Here is a 25389-nt window from a genome sequence, read left to right as displayed (position 1 = left end):
AGAGATCCATAAAGTGATGAAATTTCACACGAACTTTGATATTGTTGTAACTTGTAACATAGAAATTGTTTATTTTGAGCTAAATCGGATACCAAATAAAGTAAAGAAGGTTACAAGCAATGAAACTGACTACACGCCATACCTGTCTCATTTATGACAAAATCCATACATCAGAAACTAAATCTTTTAAGATGAAGCTATGCAACACCAACTATGTAAGCATTCCAAGAATCTTGTTGCTGAAAATTGGTTGCCTCTTCATATTTTATATCCTTCCGAGCACCAAGTCCCTCTGTTCTTACAATTTCTGTGGTGTCAGGCATCTCTCTTATCCAAAAGTGAACAGATCGAAATCCAGCTTCTTCCAAGCAATCCTTGACCTCGGGCAATGTCCACCTGAAGCACACCACTCTTTTTGTTAGAATTTCAGAAATATAAAATATAAATATTGACATACAAATTTTGATTTACGGATCTCAATATTAACAATTTTCTTCAATGAACTTAAGAAAAAAATAAAAAAGAAAACAACTTACAGCCTCCAGCTGTACGAAAATGCATGGCGAAGTTTTCTTTGTTGCTTATTCAGATGAAAATGGAGGCTAATCCTTGTTTTACGCTGAATGATGTCAAATTCAGCTTGCTCCCAGACATACTGCACATTGGTTGCTAACTTTATTATTTGATAGTCAAAGCAGAAATCCAATAATAATAGTAATATACATACTTTCATGCACTAATTGCATATATGATGCCATTCATTGCAAAAACCTCAATAGTCTTGCCCAATAGGTTAAATGGTTATAGCTCCTCAAAACAAGTTTATATCAAGAAATTTTGTACCGTGAAATTAGGAAATCTCCTCTGAAGCCTCAGCTTGTTCTCTGAAGATGTACCCCCATACAAATCCATGACAAAGATTCCACCTTTAGCAGACAAGGCATCGTGAGCATGCTTGAAATACAAAACCAGATCTGCTCGTTTATGAAGACAGCAGCAGCTGTAGTTAAAAGCACACACAATATCTCTTCTAGGTGGAAAGCCTCTCTTGTTTGACTCAGCATCTTCGGAAGCAGATCCTGTTTGAAGGTCAGATTCCAGCAAACCAGCCTGCAAATTCGCAGCATCCTCTGTCAGTGAAGTGTTCCTTAACTGCTCCTGCGGATCCATTTTCACAAGTTTAGACTGAAGAGGTTGTAGGACATTCCCATGATAGAGGGATATTCTAGAAAAGCCATCAGCCCCAACTTTAGGTATGTTGTTTTCCATGCACCAATGAAGTGCCTCAACATCCAAGTCCAGTCCTACTGCTGTTCTTCTTGGATCACTGCGGAGCCATTCCGTACTGTCAAACATAAATCAGTGCCTGGTAAATAGATTTGTTGAGACGTAACCGAAGCAGCAATTAAATGCTTAAAACTGAAACATCCTGAGGAATGATGAACCCGTCCACACTAGAAAACAACCATATCTCTTAAAAACCAAAATGCATCTTATATCAACATAAATTATATAAGTGTAAACTACGCACATGCTTAAATACGTATAAGAAAACCTACCAAAATATGTACCTATTTCATCATGTCAAAAAGAAAAAAGAAAAAAAAATAAATCTAAAAGAGTCATTAACCAAACAAGAAATTACAAGAACCTCAATATACCTAAGCAAGGCAGTGCCACAGAAATCTTCTTGAAGATGGAGGGGCATCCTTCCACCCACGTACATGAGAAAGAATTTTTGCATATAACTTATGTCTCCTTTGGGAGACTGCATCAAAACAACGCAATTCACAATAAGCCATCATCTATTTAGCTAGCTCAGAAGCGCTAAGAAAAAAACACACGTTCTCACATTTAACAAGTTCAAACGTTGTAGCATTCCATGTTTCATTTCAACACAATAACCAACCAAACCAAGCTAGACCCATTTGACAAAGAGGATATTTTTGGAAGATAGGAAAACAAACCTGCACAGATTGTTGGTAAAGGTGGAATTTCGAAGGCATATCATCAGATAGGTGTTCATGAATTTTCATCCTTTCTTCTTCTTCTTCGTCTTCTTCGCTATGGTTTTCATCATCAGCCTCTTCCACTTCATCTGCAGGTGGAAGTCTGGGAGTGTCATCAATTTCAGATTGGTCCTGAAGATAGTAGAAAGCTCCTCGCGCTAAGCCTCTTTGATGCTTCTGCTTCTGCTTCTCTCGTTTGCCCATTCCGCCGCACCAAATCGAATACCCTCCCCCTCTGTCTCTCTCCTATGCCTTATTGTCTTGGGACTTGTTTGGACGAAAAAGATTTTTTTTCAGAGTTTTTTTTTTTTAATTTTATAAAAAAATAAAAATAATTTTATGTTTGACTTTATCAATTATCTACGTATAATAATATAAAAATATTTTTTTATTTATTTATTACAGAAAAAATATCTTTTTTTTTTTTAAAAAGATCTTTTAAAAAAATATAAACTACAACTTTTTAAAAAAGATATTTTTTATTTTTTTAATATTTTTATTTTTACTATTAAAAATTTGATAAATACACTAAAAAATAAAAAAAAAATCTTTTTTTATTTATTATAAAAAAAATCTTTTTTATCAGAATAATAACGGTGAAACAAACACTTATTCTACGTATTAAGATTTATTTATTATGTTATTTTACTAATACTTCAACTAGAAAAATAAACATCTATGACACTCTCTGAGGACCACAGAATAATTTGATTAAACGGTAAAATAAAGTTTTAATGTCATGAATAAACCTAGGATAAATTCGGACTAGGGGTGTCAAAAATCCCCAGGAGGTGGGGATCCCCGCGGGGACCGCCCCGAATGGGGCCCCAATAGTGGGGAATTTTTCCCGTGGGGATGGGGATGGGGAGCGAAATTCCCTCGAGACATGCGCGGGGACCCGAGCGGGATCCTCGCCCCATCCCCGATAATTCCCCGAATCTTTTAACTTACTTAATAACCCTTACTTTATTTCTAATATAGGAGTTCTTTTAGTAATTTCACTCATTGAAAAACCATAACCCTATTGTTCAAGATTTTATTTTATGGACTATGATTTGCTATATTATATTTCTGGACTTATAATCTTGGATAAGATATGTTTGTGTGTTTGTAATAATATTTTGTAGTTTGTTTTTTGGTTTTTTGATTTTTTTTATTATAATTTTCATATGAATTTACATAGGGAGATGGGGAATGGGGCCCCGCGGGGAATGCGGGGAACGCGGGGAATGGGGATGGGGACAATTATTCCCCCATGGCGGGGAATGGGGCGGGGACGGGGATTAATTCTGGGGGCGGGGATGGGGAGCAGGGAGGCATCCCCCGCCCCCGCCCCGCCCCATTGACATCCCTAATTCGGACTATAAGAGTGGTGGCTAAATTTTTTTAATATTGGTAAAAGATGTGTGATCCATATCTCCTTGTCGAATACCGCCAATGTCTTTTGAGTAACACTTTGATTATGTTGTGTGTTAAATCAGTATCATTTTCTATGCTTATGAATGATATAATTGACCCTTCTATTTATCCTCAAAATAGACTCTGTCATCAGATATATGTGTATAAACTTTGTCGATAATGTTAAATGCTGCAAATTCCTTGGGTCACATTAATAGTCTGAGAGTTTGATAGTTTGATTATCACGAAGATGGCAAAGGAAGACTGTCAAAATTTGAATTGTGGAGCCATTTGGTCGGTAGATCAACACAAAAGAAAAGGTCAAGCTGGCACTATGAATACATCAAATGGCTCCCAGTGATAGATGCTTGGATTGGCCATTAATCATAGGCACATTTTTTTTAACACCTGAGGTATGAAATGTGAAAGCAAGTACAGGAGTGGAAGGAAAGAAATCCACTTCAAAACGGTAGCGATTCATTCCATATCCTGCTTCCAATTACCTACAATTCTCACATGTGTACTTAGACAATTTATGTATTTGATCACTTTAAACGATTTAAATCCAAAGCATTTATCATTTTACATTCGTCTAATCTGCCTAAAATAAAGGTTGGATGGACTTTAACTGTCCTAACTAGGCACTCACCAAACCCTCCTTCGAAGGAAGTCTCTGTCCCTCCCTCTTTCTCTCTGTGCACCAAAGGAAAGCAGAACCCTTTGGAGGGCTGCCGCCACCATACCAATCAAGGCAGCGGTGGCCCTCCCTCATCCTTCCACCCGCTTTTCACTACCCGTTTCCCTTCCATTCCTTTCATTTCATTTCCTATCTCTCTCCTTTTTCCATCATTGTTCTTCCCCATCTTCCATCCACACCTGCTATTTCTTCTTACTTCCTTTCTTGCGAGCTTGAGTTATACAAGTCTCGGGTGCTGGAGCTATATGCAACTGTGCATACCAAAAGAAAAAATTTGTCGGTTCAGATTTGAAAAGATACATCAGGAATAATATTCTATTCATTGAAATATCTTCAGATTTGAAAAGGATTCAGATTTATTCAAAGAAAAAATAGGATTTCAAATAATGTTGCAGCACTTTTTGTGTAGATTTTTTAAACAAAAGAAATCAAGAATTATCTTGCATTTTATATGTTAAGATTCTACGTAATCGAATTTTGAGACTCAAACCACCAGACCTAGTGATCCGAGTGTTCTCTCCGAAACTCTCACACTTTCCCAAACTGCCTCTCATCATTCAACTCTCCTCCTCCAAGCACCAATGTGCAGTCTCCACAGCGCTTGGCAAAAGGCTTTATGTGTTATGCAACTACTTTGATCGAAAATTGGTGACAAAACCAGTTTCTAGCGCTTGAAGGAGAGACAATGAACCGGCAATGCATGCCCTATGATTGCTCTGGATTTATAGTCTGATTCTATTATGAGGTTGTAGTGTTCAGTTTCCCATGCAATTTTTAAGCCTTCAAGGATTGCTCTGGATTCTGTGATAGCATTCCCCTTGCCAATGCGAAGAGCAAAACCTTTCAGCCAAGTTCCCATATGATTCCTGAATACTCCCGGGCTGCTGTTGGGAATATTTGATACCAAATAAAACTGCCAATGGCAATTCCCCCCATCTTCTCATCTCATCTTTCTATCCCTCCAAACAAAGGGACGGGCAGCCGGTGATCCTATATGCTAAAGCAATAGAAAACTCTACCAGTTCTAATACTTTTCACCAATTCTTCTATTATAATTGAAGAATATTACCGAATGCATATATAGCACAATTTTCAGAGTGAATTAGTGTTAATAACTAAGAATATTTTAACATGAATGATCAAGTCAAATTATTCATGTACAAAAGAAAATTTGAAAATATTAAAATGAAATAGTTTGATAATTTCGAATACAGAAAATTGATTATATATTTTGTTTAAGCTGTTAAACTTCTTTATACATGAAATTCAATCCTACAAAATTAGGACTCCAAACCATCAGCAAGCATGCATTGTCTAGATCATATAGAAACTTGAATGCGCAGAATCATTAAACGTGATGTGGGCGGCAAACATTCTCCTCATATACTATATATCTCTATTCTCTGTATTAGATGAATAAACACTACCCATTATTTACTTTGACTAATGCGTGCATCCAGAATAACAGTCAACAGTGAACCAGCACTTCAACACCGAAACAAAAAAAAGATCAATGAACTAAACTGCTGTGAGATATGATTCCCCGTAATGTCTTCCTACACCAGTGATATGATCAAACTGGATTATATCTTGGTCTCACAGCCAAGCTGAATCCAAGCACAAGTCGTTGGAAGAGAGAGAACCCATGAATTACTCCCTGGTACAAAACAAAAACAAATTATACTTTCACAGAGTTTGCAAACAATTCAAGCACCGCTGCTAATCCTAAATAACCTCCACCCTTTTTCCCAGGATCAGGGAGACATTCAGGAGTTGGCTTACAGATGGAACACACGAGACAATCATGTCCGATACTAATTATAATGATCAACTCATGCAACAAGCATTGGAGACAAATCTCATTACATAATTAAGCAGTATGGTGATGACAGCACAGCATACAAGAATCAAGATGCTGAGACATACCACTTAATGAGTGATCCAAAGAGGAAATGCTGCATGATGGGGACCTTCTCCAAGACCTCAGCCTTGTACATCTTGAGCAAACCACTATTGACCTTGTTCCAATTGGGCACCACGCTGATATCATCCAGCATGGGGGAGTGCTCCGCGAAGAGACCCTTCTTCACCTTCTTCACGAAGGCAATGCAACCGAGGTATAGGTATTCATTGGAGAAGTTCTCCAGTATGTCCTGATTGTGAATCGATTTCGGCTTCATGTACCTGTGATCAATCAACTGAGAAGAACCAAATATGAATGGCAAAAAGTGATAATCATCAAGACCCCACACACCATGTGATCCAGCTGGTTCCAGGCAATACACCAATTGAAGCTTCCTCATCAACTCAAGGTACTTCACAAATACCCTAGAAATCACAGCCTGGTAATCCTCTTCGCTTATTAACCCTAATCTGGCCAGGCAATACAGCCAAGCCGCGAAATTCGTCTCATGGCCAGTTCCATAGTCGATTCGGCTCGAGTTCCCGAAGCTGTCAGTGAAATAGGGCACGATCTCGATCGTCACCGATTTGAGATTCTCCGGGAGGAATCGGAGCATAAGGGATTCGGCGGAATCGGACATCTTCTGGTGCCAGGTTCTGTAGGCGATGTTGCCGTATCTTGCGGACTGCTGAACGGGAGGGATCTCATCGACCCATTGGGTTAGGGTTTCTAAGATGGAGACGATGGCGGTTAGGGTGTGGGACTCGGGGCAGGGGTCGGAGATCTTGTGACCGCGAATAGATTCGGAGAGTGCGACGACGAAGCCAATGAAGTTCTTGCCGGAATCGCTTTCGTGGAAGCGGCGGATGTCGTCGGGGGAGTGGATGCGCTTGGCCGGAGATTGGAAGGTGTAGGGCGGTTGTGCGACGGGTACCTTCTGAGACTGTGGGACGGGGGCGAGGACGATGGCGCGCTTGGAGTCGGGGTCGGGAGGGACGGCGGGGGCGCGGATGGGGCGGTAGGTTGGGGGAGGGGAGATTTCGGAGAAGGCGGGACCTGGCGGGGGAGGGGGGAAGGTAGTAGGGCCGCCGCACTTGCAGCATGTGCCGGTGATGGGAGGTGATGCTGATGAAGTGTCTTGGTTTTGGAGGTGGTGGTGATGATGTTGTTGACAGTTTTCCATGGTTGCGATGACTATACGGTGGAAGGGAGATCGTAGGTGGAGAGGAAGGAGAGGAACCTCCAAAATGATTATTAGGTCTTTCGGGCCTTGTTTGTTTGGGCCAGGCCCACTCAATTCTCTTATTTTGTTTTCATTTTAAATGTTATAAAACTTTAGCCATATCTAAGGTCAAATTTTGGGTAAAATGGAAGAAACAACCTCCAAAGTCCAAACCCAAGTGAAGAGAGAAGAATTGCAGAGCGCCATCGTGGCTTGCGTGGTAGGCATGACCCCATGCAGGTAAAGGAACACTACCACCAACTGCTGCACCACATCATTTCTTTCATCCAACACTGCTATGCACTCCCGCGCCGATCACATTCACAACCCACCACAATCCTCCAAACACCACCACCAAAAGGATTTGCGAGCAAATTTAAGATTTGCATTCTTTTAAAGTTTGTATTATAATGAATTTATTTTCTTTTGTACATGCTGTTCATTTTATTTATACTTAGATCATTGATAATTTTATTTTTATTTTAGTATTTGTTGTTTGCTTAATACGTTAGAAGTCAAATATTAATATGGTACATTTCATTATTTAATGGAACAAATTAACAACATGGATTAAAACACAAACAAAAAGAATTTAACCTACCAAAACTAAAACAAAAATTTTATAAAAGGTGAGGAAAAATAAGAAATAACAAGAGCGTAAGTTAGTAAGAAGTGTGTACGAAGAAGAAAAAGAAGCGTGCGTACTATGTTATAATAATTTGGTTGGATGTGGTTAGATATTTCACTTGATTATATAACGTTTTGAAAAATTCTTTACTCCTGAATTAGAAGAAAAAAAATATATATATATCCTCGATTTTTTATTTAGAAGAAAAATACGTTTTTATTAAATTTAATAACAAATATGTCTCTCATATTTGCAAATGGGAACACATAAATTTATCTATATCGAATTTAAATCAACCTTAGAGAAATCTACATAAAAATATTTACGGATCAAATCTAATATGAATAAAATTTTTATTTGTCTCACACCAAAATAATTAGATTGGATCTAATATTTGTTTTTTTTTCTTTTTTAATATTTGAATTCGATCCAATTCGCATATTTACACATAACATCGGATACCAAATATACTCAACCAAAAAAAATATTCTTAAAATTAAAAAATTTTAAAAAGGTCAATTTTTTTTTTAAAGAACCAAACCCTAATAATATCTAAATGTAAAAAGAAATCAACTAAAAGAGAGGCACAACCTAAGAAATTAAAGAACACAAAAAAATTTAGTGACATTTTTTTTTTAAATATCTTCTCAAAGCATCAAAGAAAGCAAATGCAAAACTGTTAAAAAGTGAAGTAGAAGTAAAATTCCAAAAGCAAAGCAGAACTACAAAAGTAGATCGGCAACTAAAGCAGAATGACAATGACGATTAATAGAGCCGTCTGAGCTGAGGGACAAAGCACTGCAATGGCAAGAACGAACAACAGATATGTGGAGAGAACGAAGAACGACAAAACAATACAATGACGAGAGGACAAACGCAAAAGAGAGGAGGAACGATGAATGAAGTATAGAACCAGCGAAGAGAGCGCGAACGCAAGGAAGAGAGGACAAACGCGAGGGAAAGGGAGTGGGTGAGAATAGAAGAATGGACAAAAGTACACAGAGCTTTTCACACGGTAGACACATGTACACTCCATTTTTTTAATAAGTCATGTGTATAGACCAATATCAAGTCTATCAGTCACTTTTACCTTTCTGTCACCTCAGTGAAAAATAATTGTCAAGCTATTGAATTTGTAAAATTATAATAAAAAAGAAAAAGATTTACAAGTCACAAGATCTCTTCATTTTTTTTCCTTCCCTCTCTACTTCTAACAGAATCCTTGCAGAGAGTAAACAAAGAATTCTTCATTCTCTTCTTTTACGGTCTTTGTTCTATGAGATTAAAAAGAAATCACTCTCTCTAAACTTTTTTCGCGTCTCTCATAATAGAGATTTGTAAACCCTAAGTTACCAAAATGTCACAATCTCAACTAAAGAAGAACATACTTCATGTTTGTGCGAATGGTTGTGGTGGCTCTTCTGCTGCACCGAAGAATAAGAAGAAGTTCAACTACAACAATAGTAAGTGTCTGCATAGACTTGATACAGTGATGCTTGAGTCTGCGATAGAGTGAAACCCAAGAAGATTGTTTCTTTGCTGTTTGCTATGGAAGGTATGTGATTTTTTGTTATATTTATGATGATAAATGTTATGAATCTTATGTGAAAATGTTAAAATTGTCTTCAGATTCATGAATGTTGAAAGTTGAATTGAGGTGTGATTATTTCATTTGGGCTGACGAAATTGTTGATGCTGGAAAAGATTTGAGAATTCAGATTCAGGAGCATACTGAAAAAAGCATATAGATGGTGGAAGAAGAAATAAAGATATTGCAGACAATTGATGGGATTAATCAAGAATTGAAGAGTATTAGAAATTAGGTTTAGTGTGTATGGAGTTGATAGGGAAGGGAAGAGAATGAAGAGATGTCATAACTTGTAATTTTTTTTTTAATTCTAATTTAGCAAATTCAATAATTTAACAATTATTTGCTACAGTGTCATCAAAAGAGGCACGTCACACAATGCACAGTGTTACCATAGCATATAAGGTGCCACCTGGCAGCAACTACGGCCGAAAAAGTTACTCAGACAACAGAAACGTAGAAATAACCAACGAACTTGATATTGGTGTATACATATGACTCATTAAAAAAATAGAGTGTACATCTGTCTATCGCGTAAAAATTCATGTGTACTTTTGCCCATTCTTTCGGGTGAGAATTAAAGGCATAACGCCAAAATTGAAAGGGGTAAAATTAGAGTTCTTTGTGATTTGTGAAGTTAATGTGTCTGTAGCAGATTCACGGATACAAATGTGATATATAGCGATCCGATCCTATTAAAATGCGGATCAGATTCTATTTGATTCAATCATCTTGCGGATTGAATATATCTGAGTTTTATTTATGGGTCTGTTGTTGACCAATGGGTTACTGTATGCATAAGACGAGATTCGAACTCCCAACGCTTGCTTAAGCGGACGAGTGAGTTGAACACTTTAACATCCAATTGGTTATTTTATCGTAAAAGAACAGTAATGCACAAAATATATCAAAAGCGCAAAGTATGTTGTTAACCTATGGCAGGAAAGGAATAATTCCATAAAATTAAGGATAAAATGATTAAATTCGTCTCTAAAATATCAGGCGATATCCAAATTAGTTATCAACAGTTTCTTTTAAATCAAATTCGTTCTTCAAAGATCGCGTTATTTTTTGTTGACAGTATCAAAATTTGTCAATGTGACATGTTAAATGATACTGCAATACACATATGAGTTCTAATTGACTATTAATATGATAAGTTTATGGAATTAGATCAAATTAAAACATAATTGAAAGAAATATTTGAAACATTTCTCAATTTAAAATTAATTTAATATAATTTTATAAATTTATCATATTAATAGCCAATTAGTACTATGTTGTAGTGTCACTTAATATGTAACATCAACAAATTTTAAAGTCAGTAACAAATAGAAGTGATAAAAGAACTAAAATGACTAATTTATAATTTTTGAAAGACAATTTAATTAAAAAAAATTTAAAAACTAATTTAAAAAATAAGTGAAGTAATTTGATCAATTACTCCATAAATTAAACACAGGAAAGAAAAGAAAAGAAAAACCCTAATTGCACACCAAAAATCGAATAAGTACAGTGAAACTGCCGTAGTGAGCATATCGCTTGCAAGAGAAAGAAGAGAATGGCGGAGGAGGCGAAACCGGTGCCGGAGGCGGAAGAGCTTCCCAGGACTATCGTGCGCCGCATCGTGAAGGATAAGCTATCCCGATGCTCCGAAGACGGAGACATATCCGTCAACAAAGACGCACTTCTTGCATTCTCTGAAAGTGCCAGGATCTTTATCCACTACATTTCCGCAACGTAAATTTCTTACATTTTTACCCTATTTTTGAAACCACCTTTCTGGTGCTCTAATGAAATTTTAGTTGTCTCCATTTTATTGTGATAAACATGTTAAATTTTAGTTGTGCTAATGAAATTTTACTTGATTAGTAGTAGCCGGGATAAGATTTTGGAGGCTAATTGAGCGGACTTTTGTTTAGGCCTTAAAAAAAAGAATATACACACACTTACACACAACAAAATTGCTTATATATATATATGATCAGAAATATATTACTGTGAAATGATGTGGTGATGCAGAGCTAATGACATTTGTAAGGAGTCAAAGAGGCAGATAGTCAATGCTGATGATATTTTCAAAGCTCTTGAAGAAACTGACTTCTCTGAGTTTATCCGCCCTCTTAAAGCTTCTCTTGAAGGTTGGTTATCAAATTGTCCAGAGCAAAACATGAGGGGACCTTTTCTTCAGAATGTAGACTTGCCATGATAATAAAGCTTTAGTTGTTCAAAATCTTCTGCAAGGTTATTGGGGTGCTTTTGTTCAAAATATCGTCATGCTCCCATTCAACAGGAATACATATCATATTTGATATTATATTATTATCAGGATCCTTTTCTTTTATCATATCTTCATTATTATGGATGGTTGAGATCAGTGCACATTACTCTGTCATGTTAAATTGTGAGCACGGGTTGTTATGTCCCAATCCCGTGTTGTTAATTAGTCTGTTCTTTACCATTATGCTAAACTAGCTTGATCTGCTATTTGGTGAAATTCGAGTAAAAGCAAAAACTCAGGTCAAAGCGGAGCGAGAGGAGCTGTTGTTCATTGATTCATTCACAATGAGTATATAAGATTGGATATTAGCAGTACAGCAATTCAGTTGTTGAAAAATACAAAGAAAAAATTGATGTTTTAAATTAGAAATTGATACACTTTCAACAAAATATATGTAACTGTTTGATTTGACTAATATACTGTGTCGGTATGGCCTATTGATGATCTTAACACTTGTTCTTCATGACCTAACAGACTTCAGGAAGAAGAATGCTGGGAAGAAAGCAGCAGTGTCAAAAGAAAAGGAAAGTGGGAAGAACAAGAAAAGGAAGGTGGAAGGGGAGCCATCTGGTAAAGTCAAATCTGATAATGGGGAGTCACCCGAGAAAGGGGAGAGTGGTGATGCCGAATGAGGCCAAAGGAATGAAGGCAGTTGCATTTGTCATGACAGAGACAGGGGACTTGTTTAACATAATATTTCATTTTGTTGTTCGGATGATATGCATGACTGCTTGATTCACGCATGCAAACTGCTCTCAGATCTGTGTCAAAATTGTAGCTTATTGTTTGTAGAATACAAGAATGTTTCCCCCTCATCCCTGTTTACTTGGTGAAAGCCTTGCTGAACTGGCATACTTTTAGAGAAAGAATGTGAACGTTGAAGACAAAATGGAAAATGCTGTGTAACAACTAACAGCACAAACTTGCCATTCAAATATGTGAAATTATGAGATGGATATTAGCAGTTACCATTTTGTTCTACCATAAGTTTAAACTATGAAGAGAATGCGATTATACTCGGATTAAATTTATGGCATTTGGCTATGGTTTATATAAATGTCAGATATAGATAAAGCATAGCAGGCTTCAAAATTCCTACTCCCTTGCACGAAGTGGCATGACCTTTCATAAATTTTAAGTCCCGTATAGGTGCCGTTTGCTTCAGACTCTGCCAACTCCATTTATAGGTGCTTTCTAAATTATAATTATGATGTTAAAATTGAACTCATAACATGTAAGGTCGTGTGTTCAAATTTTATCAACTCATTTAACGATCTTGTTGAAAATATGATACGTAATTCTTATAAAAATAAATAGATAAAGACGAGAAGTTTCCCTTAGTTTTGGTGAGATAAGAAGCCAATATTTACCACACAAAATAAGCGAAGAATTTAAGGTGTCAACTAACTTTGGAGACCTTTTTTTTAAATGACAAATGACCCTGATTCTGTTCATGTTAGCTACCAAATCGACCATAGAGGTACATATTCATCGTGTATGTGGATTATGAAATAGGATTTATTAAGTTAAGGATAAAGTACTAATAATGTATTTGAATTATCTTTGCGTTGACAAAACCTAATTGTGATCTGTTAATAGAAAAAACGTGACTTGACTCATTTACCAATGCCAGAATTTCACTTTTGACTTTTCACATAAGAAGTTCTGTTTGCCACTTTTTTTTTTCCATTGACGAAGAATATTTCAGTTCACAGATTTATAGTTGTCTCGTTTTTAAATAATTTGAGAGCATTTTTATCAATAACAAAATTTGAAAATATTTTTGTTAGCAAAAAAATAATTCAGACGCATTTATAGTAGTTTAACCTTAAATTAATTTTTATACACCAATCATTAGAAATTAAAAGATTTACCAAATCATGACTGATATCATAATAATACGAAGTCACTCAACATGATTTGGCACATTCTTAGATTTCTATTTGTTGAAGGTGTATAATTGTAATGCCAAGACTATATAAATTGAACACATTAAATGCTTGCCGTAAACAATTATGCAAATATCATTCCATTTTTACTTATAGCCTTCAGTTGTAGCTCTAGATGATTTACATTTTACGCTTCCAATATTCTACATGTGTAGGCTTGTGTATTTTATATTTTAAAATTATCTTCCTTAGATTATTTAACATAATAAAACTTCCAATTCAGGTTCTAAACGGCCTAACATGATAAGTAAGATTGAATCTACAGGATAAACTATTTAATTATAAAAAAATTGCTTAACAAACTAACTAAATTTGAACGAAATTCTTAAGGCACGAAGGAGAATACACCTTTAAAAGACCAACTAATATGGGCGGTATCTATGCCCCTGGCTACTATTATTATTGTGCCTTCCTTTACTTGAACTGCTAGCATTCCTGCTGCTACTCCCACCACCACCACCCCAGCCACCTCTCTGAAAGAAGGGTGGTGTTCGTGAGTGCACTCCCTGACCTGGTTGTTGCCTGAAAAAGGAAACAAAATTGCATTAGACCCCAGGCAAATTAGTCCCTGAAAGTCAATTTTTAACATAATAATATTTAGTTCTTCAAATAGTTAGCCTTTCATACATTAATCTTTTGAATAGCAATGTGCATCCAATTTTCACGTTAAGGGGTTAATTAATGTGTCCAATGAATATCTTTTAATGATTAGAGTGGATACATTTAATCTTTTAATGACTAAAATGTTAGAATCTTTCAGGAAATATTTGCTCTAATTATTGATATAAAGCATCATTGTAAAGTTTAAATGCCAATCTACCAAATGTTTTATATTAAGGTAACATGTCATGCAGGTAATATACATATCAAGCAACAGTTGGCTTTTCACTTACAAGACATATCCAATCCGACCGTCGGCCAGAAGCATAGGCATCATGGAAATTTCAGCAGGAGCACCCCCTCCATACATCGAGGGCTGCAAAAGATGAACCCCCGTCATCAAGACGAATTGATTTGAATGTTGTAACAAGTAAAAGACATATAAGGAGGTCTGATATAAATTATTCCTTTTGATGTTTAAAATATATCGGAACATGCAAAAGAGGTAGGCAATGCAATAAACTTTAGATTCTTTCTAAGTTAGCAGAGGGTAACTTCCTGTTTGGAGAAGAGTTAATAATATAATGATAACAAACATAAACACACCATCTGTGCAAAACCTGGGGAACCATGTCCCGTGCCAAGGGCACCAACCAAACCGTAACCAACATGTGGGGGATAGCTTGGAAGCAATCCTGGCTTCTGCAAGTTTGATCCTCCAGACTTTTGATCAGCCTGTGGCTTAGCTAGAGAGCAGTCCAAAATTTGACCTGATATTTACAAAAAGCTAATTTAATATTGGCCAGTGTTTACAACCTCGCATAAATAGTTAGGAAAATGGGAAAAATTGATGCGTATGTCACCTTCTAATTCATATCTTTCAGTGTTTTTTAGTGCTTTCATAGCACTTGACCTCTCTGCAAAATGTACAAAACCTATTCTATTCTTTTCCTGCCCAGACTTTGGTGGTGGAAGAACCACCTTTGTGATCTTCCCATGATGTTCAAAAAGCTTCTTCATCTGCTCCTGAGTTACATTCCTAGGCAAGTTCTTCACATATACTGCCTTCACCTGTTCATATATGCTTAAGATCTCACTAAATGCAATTTGTATTGAGCACTGGGTAGAGGATTAAACTGTTAAAATATGATAGAAACCAACTACAAGTTACGAAAGTTATCTAAATGAAAAAATTTCAAAGAGTGAGAGAGAAAGATGAGGAGAATCAGGGAAATGAAATTAGAATAAACAGGAAATGCCTGTTGTTTCCTAGCTGCTGAGTTATCCTGTAGTGAGTGCATGGAAGGAATTGTGAGTGATACAAGGTAAATGGCCCCTAATGTATATGCTCAGGGATTGAAAAGCATTGTTATATTATTCTTTCCCTTCTCGTCTGTTTTTTGTACTCTTTGGTTCTACTTGGGAGCATTACTTATCCTGCTCACTCGGTAATTCCACCTCTTCATCACAATAAAATTTGTTTTCTATAAACAAAAAGGCTTTCTCGTCAAAGTAACCATAACTATCACTTGAGTGTAAAAACACAAAAGTTATAAGAGTCCAGACCTGAGATGAAGCAGAGGAATCAGCATTTTTAGGGTCAGCCCAGCTCACCGTTGGAGCATTGTCACCTAGCTTAAATGTTGAGCTCATCATCTTTTGCCTTGAATATTCAGCACATGCATGATTATAATAGTCAATAAAAGCAAATCCACGGTTATTTTTAGTGTTCTTCATATCCTGAAATGAAAATTGAACCAAAAGTAAACAAATGTTAAAAAGAAAACCAAAATATTGGCTTTATGTTCTGCAGCTGCGATGCAACAAAAGAAGTTTAGGAATAACCTGTGATTTTTAAAAGGTTAATTATTCTGTTAGTCCCTATAGTTTCACCAAATTTTTAATTGGATCGTTATAGTTTAAAAGTTTGTAATCAGGTCCCTATATTAGATAAAAATTTGTAATTAAGTCCCTACCGTGTTTTTTTTTTTCATAAGAAAAATAATAATCTTAAATATTTGCTTTTAGAATATTTCACAGTTCATTCTATATCAAACACACAAAAAAAATTTCCAAAAATAATTTGTATTTTCTAACAAAAAAAAAGTTTGAAAAGACCTAATTAAAATTTTTTATCTAATATAGAGACTCAATTACAAAGTTTTAAACTATAAAGACCTAATTAAAAATTGGGTGAAACTATTAAGACTAGCAAAGTAATTAAACTTATAAAAAAAAAAAAAACTAAAAAACTTTATGATGATATAGGCATACCTCTAACACAACAACATAATATATACCTTGACTAGTTCTAAACCAGTAACTCCAGGTGCAACATCAGATACAACCTTCCTGAGATCTTCATCACCCCAGTTTCTGGGAACATTGCCAATAAAAAGACGGTGTTTTGCTTGAGCTGTTGAACATTTTATTTTTCTACCCTGAGAAATTCATCTTTGGTATACTCAGGCATTGAAATCACAAAATTGCATTGAAAGAAGATAATTGTCTGCATTAGTTATGAGGAGAAATTGCATAGTATATAGTTCATACTTCATACTGATTTAAAAATATAATATTACCTTAAATGCTTTATTGTTCAGCTCCTTGATGGCTTTAGAAGCCAATTCCACACTTTTAAATGTCACAAAACCAAATCCCTTATTCTCAGAAGAATCTTTTCCTGTCATTACACGAACCTGTTCTCACCAATCCTAAAGTTACCAGGTGATACTGTATATTTGTATCCATATATAAAAAAACAAAAAAAAGATATCACAGGCTTACCTCTGCAACTTCCCCAATAGACTCACAAAATGCTTTCAAATCCTCAGTTGAGGCATCAAGTGGAATACCACCAATGTATACTTCAGACCCATGAGGAGGAAGAGATAGAAGATCAGCATGCTTTTTCTTCTCATCCTTATCTTCTGCCTTGCTACTGTTTTGCATGATATTATCTTCTTCCATTTCTTCAACCTCTTCCACCTCCTCCGGATCCTCTTCCTCCTCTTCCTCCTCCACCACCTCAACCTCCTCCGGATCCTCTTCCTCTTCTTCCACCTCTTCTATTTCTTCCACTTCCTCTTCTTCTTCTACTTCTTCATATTCAATTTCTTCTTCCATTGTTTCCTCAGCATCATTTGCGTCATCAAAATCGATCTTTTCATCAGATTCAGCTGGATTTTCAGGCTCGGATGGCTTAGCAACTGATGAAGAATTTGCCTTTCCCCGTGGCATCTTATGAAACTAAGTAAACAAGCTTGTGAGGCAACTGTGAAGAAGGCATAGAGGCCAAAAGAATTCCTGGGAAGAAGTATGCACATATCGAATGGAGGAAAATGAAAGACCAAAAACGAGTTGTGGCGAATGAATCTCAGAAGGAAACCCATGCAATGAGAATAAGAATTAGCAGGCCGCAATGTGAAAGATTTTTACCAAAGGGACAATGACAACATAATTTAGCAGCATTGGCAGGCAAGTACAATAAATGAAATAAGACTTGCAAAATGAAACAACAAAGGTGGTGGAACAGAATTGAATCTGTAACCCAAATGGGTACAGGTTTAAAAGGGATAGTGGATGAGCTCAAGGCCCTTGTATAACATAAAGTCAAATGAGGCAAAGCCCCTCAAGAAAAATCCAGAATTGCAGGCATGAAAGCAGAACAAACTATGTTTACAAGTAGCGAGAGTCCAACAAGTTTGATTACATATTACGAGTCAAATCAGGCATTAAAGGGGATGAGATAGCAGAACAGAAGGAGAATCACGAAGCCTACACAAGTGTTCCAATCCCAATCTCAGTAAAAATAATAGCACATAGCAGTTTTACTAATCTGTGCACGTTCCTGCCACAAATTTACATACAATTCTGAGATACTGATGGTGTCACAGTTGTACTCTTCTACTACCTTAAATTACACAATAAATTTCAGAAAACCTAAAAAAGAAATAGGACAAAATAAATTAACCAGTTCAATTAATCCGTGTACGCGCGCAAGAGAGAGAGAGAGAGAGAGAACCTGTATGGGGGGAGAAGAATGAAGCTATAGGATCCAAATTGGAGGAGCTGAAATGAAAGCAAAATACTATTGGTTATGGATCCTCCCCCAAAAAAAGGATAGCAAAACGAATCTCATAGGCATTAACTTTGATGCAAAATTGTAGCTTTAATTAGACAAGTAACGAGAATGGAAAAATGGTTAACGAACCCTAGATTCGAGTGCCCCACTCACTGATTCTCACAAACACCAATGTTTCTGCCGCCGCAACTTGAAAACTGCCGGATTATTATTCTTTTGACATTAGGAATGAAATAATTCGTGAAGACCGAAGACAGGCCAGCGAATCAGGGGTATTCCGGTAAATCAACTAGATCTATACTTAAAATCTGTTTTAAAATATGATTAATTAAGAAGTGTTTTAAAAATATTTTTCAAGATGTTAAATAATTTTCAAGATGTTTTAAAAATAATTAAGAAATGTTCTAAAAACATTTAAAATGTGAGTAATTAATCATATTTTAAATTGATGCCATTTTAAAGTTTCAATGCAAAAGTTAAACTTTTTTGTTTTGTTAGGGTATTTGTTAAGAATGTATATACAAAAAAGTTTTATACTAAAAAAAATTGAAATATCAATGATATTAAATACATAAATAATTATATTCTCTAGAAAACATTATTTGCAGCTTTGTATATTTAATATGGGCGCTTGTTGTTAAACCCAAATTTTATATCTTTTTTTATTTTCTTCATTATCATTTATTTTATTATTGGTAGTTGATTGTTAACTAAAGAAATATTATTTATTATCACATATTTAAGTGACTAAATAAATGATATATGAATTTCTCTTTTTACTTAATATTATAGTCATCATATCTGTTTTATAGGAAATCTAGATTACTCAATTATTTTTATAATCATACCAAAAAACCTAATCCGATAGGAATAGAATGAATGTAATATCATTTATGAAAAATTTGGTCTATTATTAATGTATTTAAATATAATTGCATTTCTTCTTATCAAATTTGATGATATGGTCAAATGCTCTCTGGAAAGAGAAACAATTGTATATTTAATCATAATTATAATAATGAATAAATCCTATTTCATATTTTCATTAATTTATAGATAGCGGAATGTTAGAGAAAAAAACCAATAATATTTAAAAATATGTTATTAGACTGTTAAATAAAAAATATTAAATTAATAACTAAAAATACTAGTAAAAAATAATAAATTTTGTTCTTGAGCTTTTCTCTTATAAATACAATAATACATGAATGGAGGATGAAAAGCATGAGCATCCCATGCATCCTATCCAAATATTTTAGGACGAATGCAATAATTTGCCTAAATATATAGCGACTAGAGAGCCTAGGGGCAGAGTGATTCTGCTGTTTATTGGTTTCTCAGTGATTCTAAATATATATATTATCATAGTAATAGGTGTGGTGTTATACATACATACATAGAAAGGGTGTGGTGTAACTACTGAGATACCTACTGCAAGTTGCCTGTTCTTCAGACTATTGCATCCATACACCACCATCCATGACACAATTGGATTTAGCAAAACTTCCTCTTCACCTACCAAAGTTGAGGTCCCAGGAATATTTATTTAAATTATATATATATATTCTATTTTTTATAAAAAATAATTGATAAAAAATAAAAGAATATAAAAAAATATATTTTATATCATAAAAGAAAAAACTTTATTTAATGCGTTTGGTGATGTTATTCAAGACACAAAATGCTTTCAATTATTTTATTTTGTTTTATTTTTGCGTTTCACTAAGAGAAACACAGATTGATAACATGTAGTCTAACTAACCTATTAACTAACTTGACTTCACAGTCTTCATATGTTATCGCAATTATCTCATACTTCGACCTCCCTCTCGCTCCATTTGAGCAACTAGCTAGAAGCATAATATATATCACATACTTTTGGATCACAATCTCAACATGCCAACGAGGGGCAAAGCAAATGATTAACCGCATGACATTTGAAAAACTAATCAATTTCGATGTTCCTCATGCTAATATAATCAAGCATATAGGGGTTACAATGAAACATCAGAAGAAATAAAAAAACACAATGGTAATTGTATGATGCAACAAAAACTGTGTTTGGTCATTTATTTCTGTGCAACTGCTGCAACCGGAAGGTCCAAAACCAAAATCAGAACATACACCATTGAAACCTTCAATCCTGCACCTCTGGCTTTTTTGCAGTGCCCTTGAGGTACCAACCCAAACCACTAAGAAATGTTATTGTACCTGCCACAACTGCATAATTCCGGTACTTGTCAGTTGAAACCTTTTCAGCTGATGCATCTGTATGTGCTGAGCCACTGGGCTTGGCATCAGGTACTGAACCCCCTGAGCCTGTGGCTGGCTTGGCTTCTGATTGAGGTCCCTTCATTAGAATAAAAAGTTTACTACTAAGTTTGAAGCTCATACTTAAACATAAATTTTATACTCAAATGGAAAGAAGTTGCTAGCAAGCAAGATACAGAAATAGAAAGTAACACAATGCATGGTACAAACACGAAGTGGCTGAGTAATCAAAATTGCATGTCCTTCACTTGTTCAGAGACACAGACATGGGCAGAATTAAATGGAATCAACTTTCACCTAAGTTTTAAGCTTTAAAAGTACAAGGCACAAATATTAATTGACAAGAAAAGGGGAAAGGAAGCAGCATGACTGAAAATCATTCTCGTAGCAAAATGATTATATGGAATTATGGCTTAATTATTAAGGGCCTGTCTATGTGCATTAATCTAAATTATCTTAAGTATACATTCTGGTGCATCGAATGCAGGACACTGGATGAGTAGATCAATTATGGGATTGTTCAAACATCAACCCGTTTCAACCTGGCAAGTCAGTCAACCAACACTAATACTGCAACCTTGTCCTCTTGAAATCAAACATCACTAAAAGAAAAGGTGAATGATAAATCTACTTGTAATATAATCAGAGTCTACAATGATCATATTTCTTTTTTGGATATCAAATGGACTACAGAGCACATTAACTATGTGTATAAGCAGTGTACACTTTTAAATGAATCAGATACATTATATATCCAACGTCAGCAAACTAGAAGCAGAAAACTGAGTCGAGGACCTAAGGCAATAAATAAAAATCCATTTAATTTTGCTAAATATTTTCAACAAGCTTATCATGTACTTTACTGAGATTTTAACAGAAAAAAGAAAAACAAGAGTGCAGAATTTGAGGACATACCTTGCGAGCAAGCTTCTCCAACTTCTCTTGCTCAGCTTTCTGAATTATTAAAATAAGTAAGCACACTACACATATGCTATCAACAAGAAAAAGCATAAACCAACATATACAAACTCTACTTATGAGAGCTAGCATCTTGCATCTTTCTCTTCAGTAATTGAGTGGACAAGAAAGAAAAAACATGGATGAGGCTTCTACTTTTATATTTATGACAATGAGTACTTGAAGATCCTGAACAATAATCTGTTTTCAGGTGAGTGCTAAACTAAAACTGAAGATTATCTAAGCACACAAGTTTAAAATATAAATTACATCATTTTATTAGAACACAGACAACATTGTATGTCCCTGCCAATCTGAATGAATTATATAAATATAAAAAGGACAGCCCAATGCACAAGTAACCCACGTTAACACAGGGTCCGAGGAAGGGTCGCACCAAAAGGATGTAATGTACGTATCCCAACTTGATAATTACATTCACATCTTGAACCCGTGACCTTGAGGTCACATGGAGACAACTCAACCGTTGCTCCAAGGCTCCCTTCTGGATGAATTATATAAATTATTACGAAAAATGAATCAAATAAAATTTAAAACAAATTGAATTTTGATTGTTCTTAAAGGAAAATATTACTTCAAGTTAACATTCTTCAACACTGCAAAGAAGGGCTTCGCCAGCATAACTGATCATCACATGTCCTTAAAACTTCCTAATTTATCAAATTTATAACAGCATCTTCAAACAAATTTGGCAGTCCCTAGCAGGATAAAATTAAAACAATTGAGCAGCACACTATGCTATAGCAGCTTCTCAAGTTACCTTAAAGTATGCATTTTCAGCGGCCTTCTCCTCCTCACTGAGTATTTTTCCAGAGCCGCTGCTAAATAGCCTTCTAGATGCATTTCTTGCAGCCACCCGCATTGCCATAGCAGTTAGTTTTTTTCAAGTCCCAATCTCTGCAAGTCAGAAAACAAATAGCAAGCTTACTTGTTATACATACAAGAGTTACAGCCAAACATTTCAGCTACGAAAAGGCCAATAGTTTCAAAGGCTTGATAAAAACAATGAGTAGGCAAACACAAAGAAGTAGATAGGGAAAAATCTCAAGTCTTAAAAGGTTTCATACTTTTTATGTAACCCGAAAAAGCTCTAAAAGTGTAGCACTAACCTACATATATGAAAATCTCTTTTTCTTTTTCCACATATTTTAGATTTCCTTTGTGGTTATATATTCGGAATAATCCTCAATCATGAATTAGCATAAATATCCTGCTGCAGGTATTACCATTTCGTATTTTAAGGATGAATTAACAAGAATAGCCTAGACAAATTCGGAGTGTCGTACATGTAAAGAACGATCTAAACGAAGAAGAAATTCCGATAAGAATATGAGCTACTTAAGAAAGTGAAATTCGATGATTGAATCAATGAATGAAAGATACGAAAAACGTGAACCCTAAATTTAGCATTGCATTTCTTGGGGAACATGTTAAGAGGAAGATTCGCGACAACTCAAATATCCTATGGATCCGAAATGGAATGAAAATGAATCGAAATGCTTTTAAATGAGAATGAGAATGAAGAAGGAATGAGTTCAGGGAAGAGTAGCAAGTTACCTCAGTCTCGAGAAAAATTTGGCAGTTGGAACAAAGGCGTGAATAGTTGCTGTTGGCAATTGCTATTGGAAGAGGAGTACAGGTTAAGACTTGAGGGTATAAATACGGTGCCGTTTAGGAACTTCCGATGTTTCATTCCAGTATTCAACAAATAAATGCTTCAATTTGGGGTTCACTTGTAACCGCAGCTTGATTATCTGTTCAAAATGGATCAAATTTTATTATATTGATTTTGGATTTGATAGGTAATTAGGCGAAATCGGATCATATCCGATTAAATAAAATCTAAATTAAATTGGATATTAATTTTAGGATCGAAAAATTTAAACTAATCTAATTATTCGATTAGTTTAATATTAATTTAAAAATAAATAAATTTTAATAATATATATACATCTTTATTTTTTAACTTAAAAATATTTTAAATTATGATAATTATTTAAATTTAAATTGATGATGTACTATCTTTTATTATTTTTTTTTTAATTTTTATATAAATTTTATTTTCAATTGAATACTTAATCATCGAACCAACATAATTTGAATTTAATTGGTTTGAATCCCCCTATAAATAATCACAAAATTATACCGATTTAAACCATTAAAATTTAATCAATTTAATTTTTTATTTTATTCAAAATCTAAACCAATCTTATCCGTAAATATTTCTAATTTCATAACATCACATTCACATTTTTATATTTTAATATGGATTTCTTGTTTTTTGGTCAAGTTACACCCATACACATTTTTTTTTAATTGGTTCTATATATCAACTTTCTAATTATAACTAGAATTTGAACTCAATGCGTCTTCTAACTAGACAAACATATTGCCGTTAAATCTGTGTGACCTTACGTTAATTTTTTTTTATATGATTCACACATGTGAGTTACATTGGGTTATGAAATTTTGGGTGATATACATTGTGGTAATGTGTTATTTTTTGAAATTTAGAGGAGAAAAAATTGGACCGTTTAATTTTTTGCAAAAAAAAAAAAAACACAAATCAAACAGTCCGATTTATATGAAGCAGAAATTTTGGTAGCATGAAATTAGACCTACCGATTTTTTAGTGTGTAAATTTTTTTTTAATGCGAGAGAATACTAATCAAACGGTCCATTGTGTTCTGTAAAAATTTGAAATGGTAGCACGCAGTCAGACCATCTAATTTAATTGTTTATGTATTCATAAACCAAAATTTCACAGAACTCCCCACTTCTTCTTTATCGTGAGTTTCAAATCTCAGCTCATGTTCTTCCTCTTCTTTCATTCTTTTAAAAAAAATAGTGAGATTGAAAGTGTTTAAATACGTATATTATTATGGATAATAGAGTTACGTTGAAAATATATTGTTATGGACAAATTTTATTACAAACATATGAGGAAGTTCAATTTGTATGTGAAAATCCATTAGATGTTGTTATTTCGTTAACATTGGTATTTGAGGAATTAAAAGTGTGATTTGTGAGAAAATAGATTCTCAAATATCTAGGAGAGTATCGTGTATTTTGTACAAGTATCATTTTATATGTGTTTGGTGGGTTTGTTCAATTTTAGACCAAATACGTGACGGATGAAGCGAGTATGCATGAAATGTTTTTAATGTATATTGAAAATCGCCACCGAATGTCATGCATCGAGTTGTATATTGAGCTCGAGCAATCTGAAGCAGACAGAAATATTGAATTGGAAGATTATAATAGTGATAGCGAGGAGGAATTTGAAAGTAACTATGAAATCGTTGATCTAGGTGAAAACGAAGATGAAGCTGACGGCACTATGAATGCAAATGTAGTGGAAGTTGCAAATGCACTAGCAAACCTGCATTCGTTTCATGAGCCTTCTTTCATGCGGTCATTTGGATTTGGAGGCTATGCATGCACCGGAATTTTCCCAATATATGAATGCAGGTATGTAAAGAATTATCGCTGTGTGATAGTTTGAAGTTGTAGATCAATAAGGTCAGATGAGTAATATATGTTATATGTGGATTATAATTTGTGATCATAGCATTTGATTACTTTATTAGTTAATAGTTATTTATTATGGATTATATTTACTAGGTCTTTGTGTAGATAAAATAGCTAAAATATAGACTATTATAATTATATTTATTAAAGTGTATTTATCAATTGTGTATATAATAAATGATTTATTACTGTATACATAATAAATAATTTATAATTTATTAGCTATAATGTATAGAGAGATTTTAATTGT

General features: G+C 34.7%; 5 protein-coding genes across 12 annotated transcripts; 1 reads left to right on the top strand and 4 right to left on the bottom strand.

Moving 5' to 3' along the window:
* Positions 1-14: 14 nt before the first annotated feature.
* On the bottom strand, positions 15-2301 carry LOC112736367 (uncharacterized). The gene is made up of 5 exons (XM_025785787.3): positions 1968-2301; positions 1662-1768; positions 844-1345; positions 537-655; positions 15-396 (listed from the first exon to the last, which is right to left on the bottom strand). Exons 1-5 carry the CDS (start codon positions 2211-2213, stop codon positions 198-200), a joined length of 1173 nt encoding a protein of 390 aa, XP_025641572.1. The 5' UTR covers positions 2214-2301; the 3' UTR covers positions 15-197.
* A 2973-nt stretch (positions 2302-5274) lies between these two features.
* LOC112736366 (uncharacterized) lies at positions 5275-7705 on the bottom strand. Its single transcript, XM_025785786.3, has 2 exons — positions 6031-7705; positions 5275-5761 (listed from the first exon to the last, which is right to left on the bottom strand). Exons 1-2 carry the CDS (start codon positions 7188-7190, stop codon positions 5755-5757), a joined length of 1167 nt encoding a protein of 388 aa, XP_025641571.1. The 5' UTR covers positions 7191-7705; the 3' UTR covers positions 5275-5754.
* Positions 7706-10874: 3169 nt separating this feature from the next.
* Positions 10875-12694, top strand: LOC112736365 (DNA polymerase II subunit B4). Its single transcript, XM_025785784.2, has 3 exons — positions 10875-11185; positions 11468-11586; positions 12201-12694. The coding sequence occupies exons 1-3, from the start codon at positions 11007-11009 to the stop codon at positions 12356-12358; spliced, it is 456 nt and encodes a 151-aa protein (XP_025641569.1). The 5' UTR covers positions 10875-11006; the 3' UTR covers positions 12359-12694.
* A 1145-nt stretch (positions 12695-13839) lies between these two features.
* On the bottom strand, positions 13840-18674 carry LOC112736364 (heterogeneous nuclear ribonucleoprotein Q). 8 transcript variants are annotated; one of them, XR_011869285.1, is made up of 10 exons: positions 18489-18638; positions 18300-18346; positions 17063-17524; positions 16858-16974; positions 16576-16716; positions 15842-16015; positions 15139-15346; positions 14896-15045; positions 14569-14651; positions 13840-14197 (listed from the first exon to the last, which is right to left on the bottom strand). XR_011869285.1 is itself a non-coding variant. In XM_025785780.3 (10 exons), exons 3-10 carry the CDS (start codon positions 17513-17515, stop codon positions 14038-14040), a joined length of 1500 nt encoding a protein of 499 aa, XP_025641565.1. In that variant the 5' UTR covers positions 17516-18217; positions 18300-18346; positions 18489-18674; the 3' UTR covers positions 13840-14037. The 8 variants fall into 8 exon arrangements, 6 of the variants coding, with proteins under 6 accessions (XP_025641565.1, XP_025641568.1, XP_025641564.1 ...); XR_003168749.3 differs by having other exon boundaries at positions 17063-17581; positions 18489-18636; XM_025785780.3 differs by having other exon boundaries at positions 14882-15045; positions 17063-18217; positions 18489-18674.
* A 1604-nt stretch (positions 18675-20278) lies between these two features.
* LOC112736363 (uncharacterized protein At2g27730, mitochondrial) lies at positions 20279-23380 on the bottom strand. Its single transcript, XM_025785778.3, has 4 exons — positions 23166-23380; positions 22369-22505; positions 21546-21584; positions 20279-20709 (listed from the first exon to the last, which is right to left on the bottom strand). The coding sequence occupies exons 2-4, from the start codon at positions 22474-22476 to the stop codon at positions 20497-20499; spliced, it is 360 nt and encodes a 119-aa protein (XP_025641563.1). The 5' UTR covers positions 22477-22505; positions 23166-23380; the 3' UTR covers positions 20279-20496.
* Between the last annotated feature and the right edge of the window lie 2009 nt (positions 23381-25389).

This window comes from Arachis hypogaea, chromosome 13 (assembly GCF_003086295.3).
Source record: "Arachis hypogaea cultivar Tifrunner chromosome 13, arahy.Tifrunner.gnm2.J5K5, whole genome shotgun sequence".
NCBI lineage: Eukaryota > Viridiplantae > Streptophyta > Magnoliopsida > Fabales > Fabaceae > Arachis > Arachis hypogaea.
The sequence above is the reverse complement of the archived record's forward strand: the minus strand, read 5'-3'. Positions and strand labels throughout refer to the sequence as shown.

Bases quoted from the DNA above. Each gene is read 5' to 3' on its own strand.
- LOC112736367 (XM_025785787.3), bottom strand. From the start codon at position 2,213: ATGGGCAAACGAGAGAAGCAGAAGCAGAAGCATCAAAGAGGCTTAGCG. The intron at 1,769-1,967 runs GTTTGTTTTCCT...GTTTTGATGCAG, and splicing joins TTTACCAACAATCTGTGCAG to TCTCCCAAAGGAGACATAAG. The intron at 397-536 runs GTAAGTTGTTTT...GGTGTGCTTCAG, and splicing joins TTTTCGTACAGCTGGAGGCT to GTGGACATTGCCCGAGGTCA.
- LOC112736366 (XM_025785786.3), bottom strand. From the start codon at position 7,190: ATGGAAAACTGTCAACAACATCATCACCACCACCTCCAAAACCAAGAC.
- LOC112736365 (XM_025785784.2), top strand. From the start codon at position 11,007: ATGGCGGAGGAGGCGAAACCGGTGCCGGAGGCGGAAGAGCTTCCCAGG. The intron at 11,186-11,467 runs GTAAATTTCTTA...GTGGTGATGCAG, and splicing joins ATCCACTACATTTCCGCAAC to AGCTAATGACATTTGTAAGG. The intron at 11,587-12,200 runs GTTGGTTATCAA...ATGACCTAACAG, and splicing joins TCTTAAAGCTTCTCTTGAAG to ACTTCAGGAAGAAGAATGCT.
- LOC112736364 (XM_025785780.3), bottom strand. From the start codon at position 17,515: ATGCCACGGGGAAAGGCAAATTCTTCATCAGTTGCTAAGCCATCCGAG. The intron at 15,046-15,138 runs GTGACATACGCA...TGTAAATATCAG, and splicing joins TGAAAGATATGAATTAGAAG to GTCAAATTTTGGACTGCTCT. The intron at 14,652-14,881 runs GTGTGTTTATGT...CATCTTTTGCAG, and splicing joins CCCCAGGTTTTGCACAGATG to CCCTCGATGTATGGAGGGGG.
- LOC112736363 (XM_025785778.3), bottom strand. From the start codon at position 22,476: ATGGCAATGCGGGTGGCTGCAAGAAATGCATCTAGAAGGCTATTTAGC. The intron at 21,585-22,368 runs GTAACTTGAGAA...TTAATAATTCAG, and splicing joins CTGAAAATGCATACTTTAAG to AAAGCTGAGCAAGAGAAGTT. The intron at 20,710-21,545 runs GTATGTCCTCAA...ATTCTAATGAAG, and splicing joins TGGAGAAGCTTGCTCGCAAG to GGACCTCAATCAGAAGCCAA.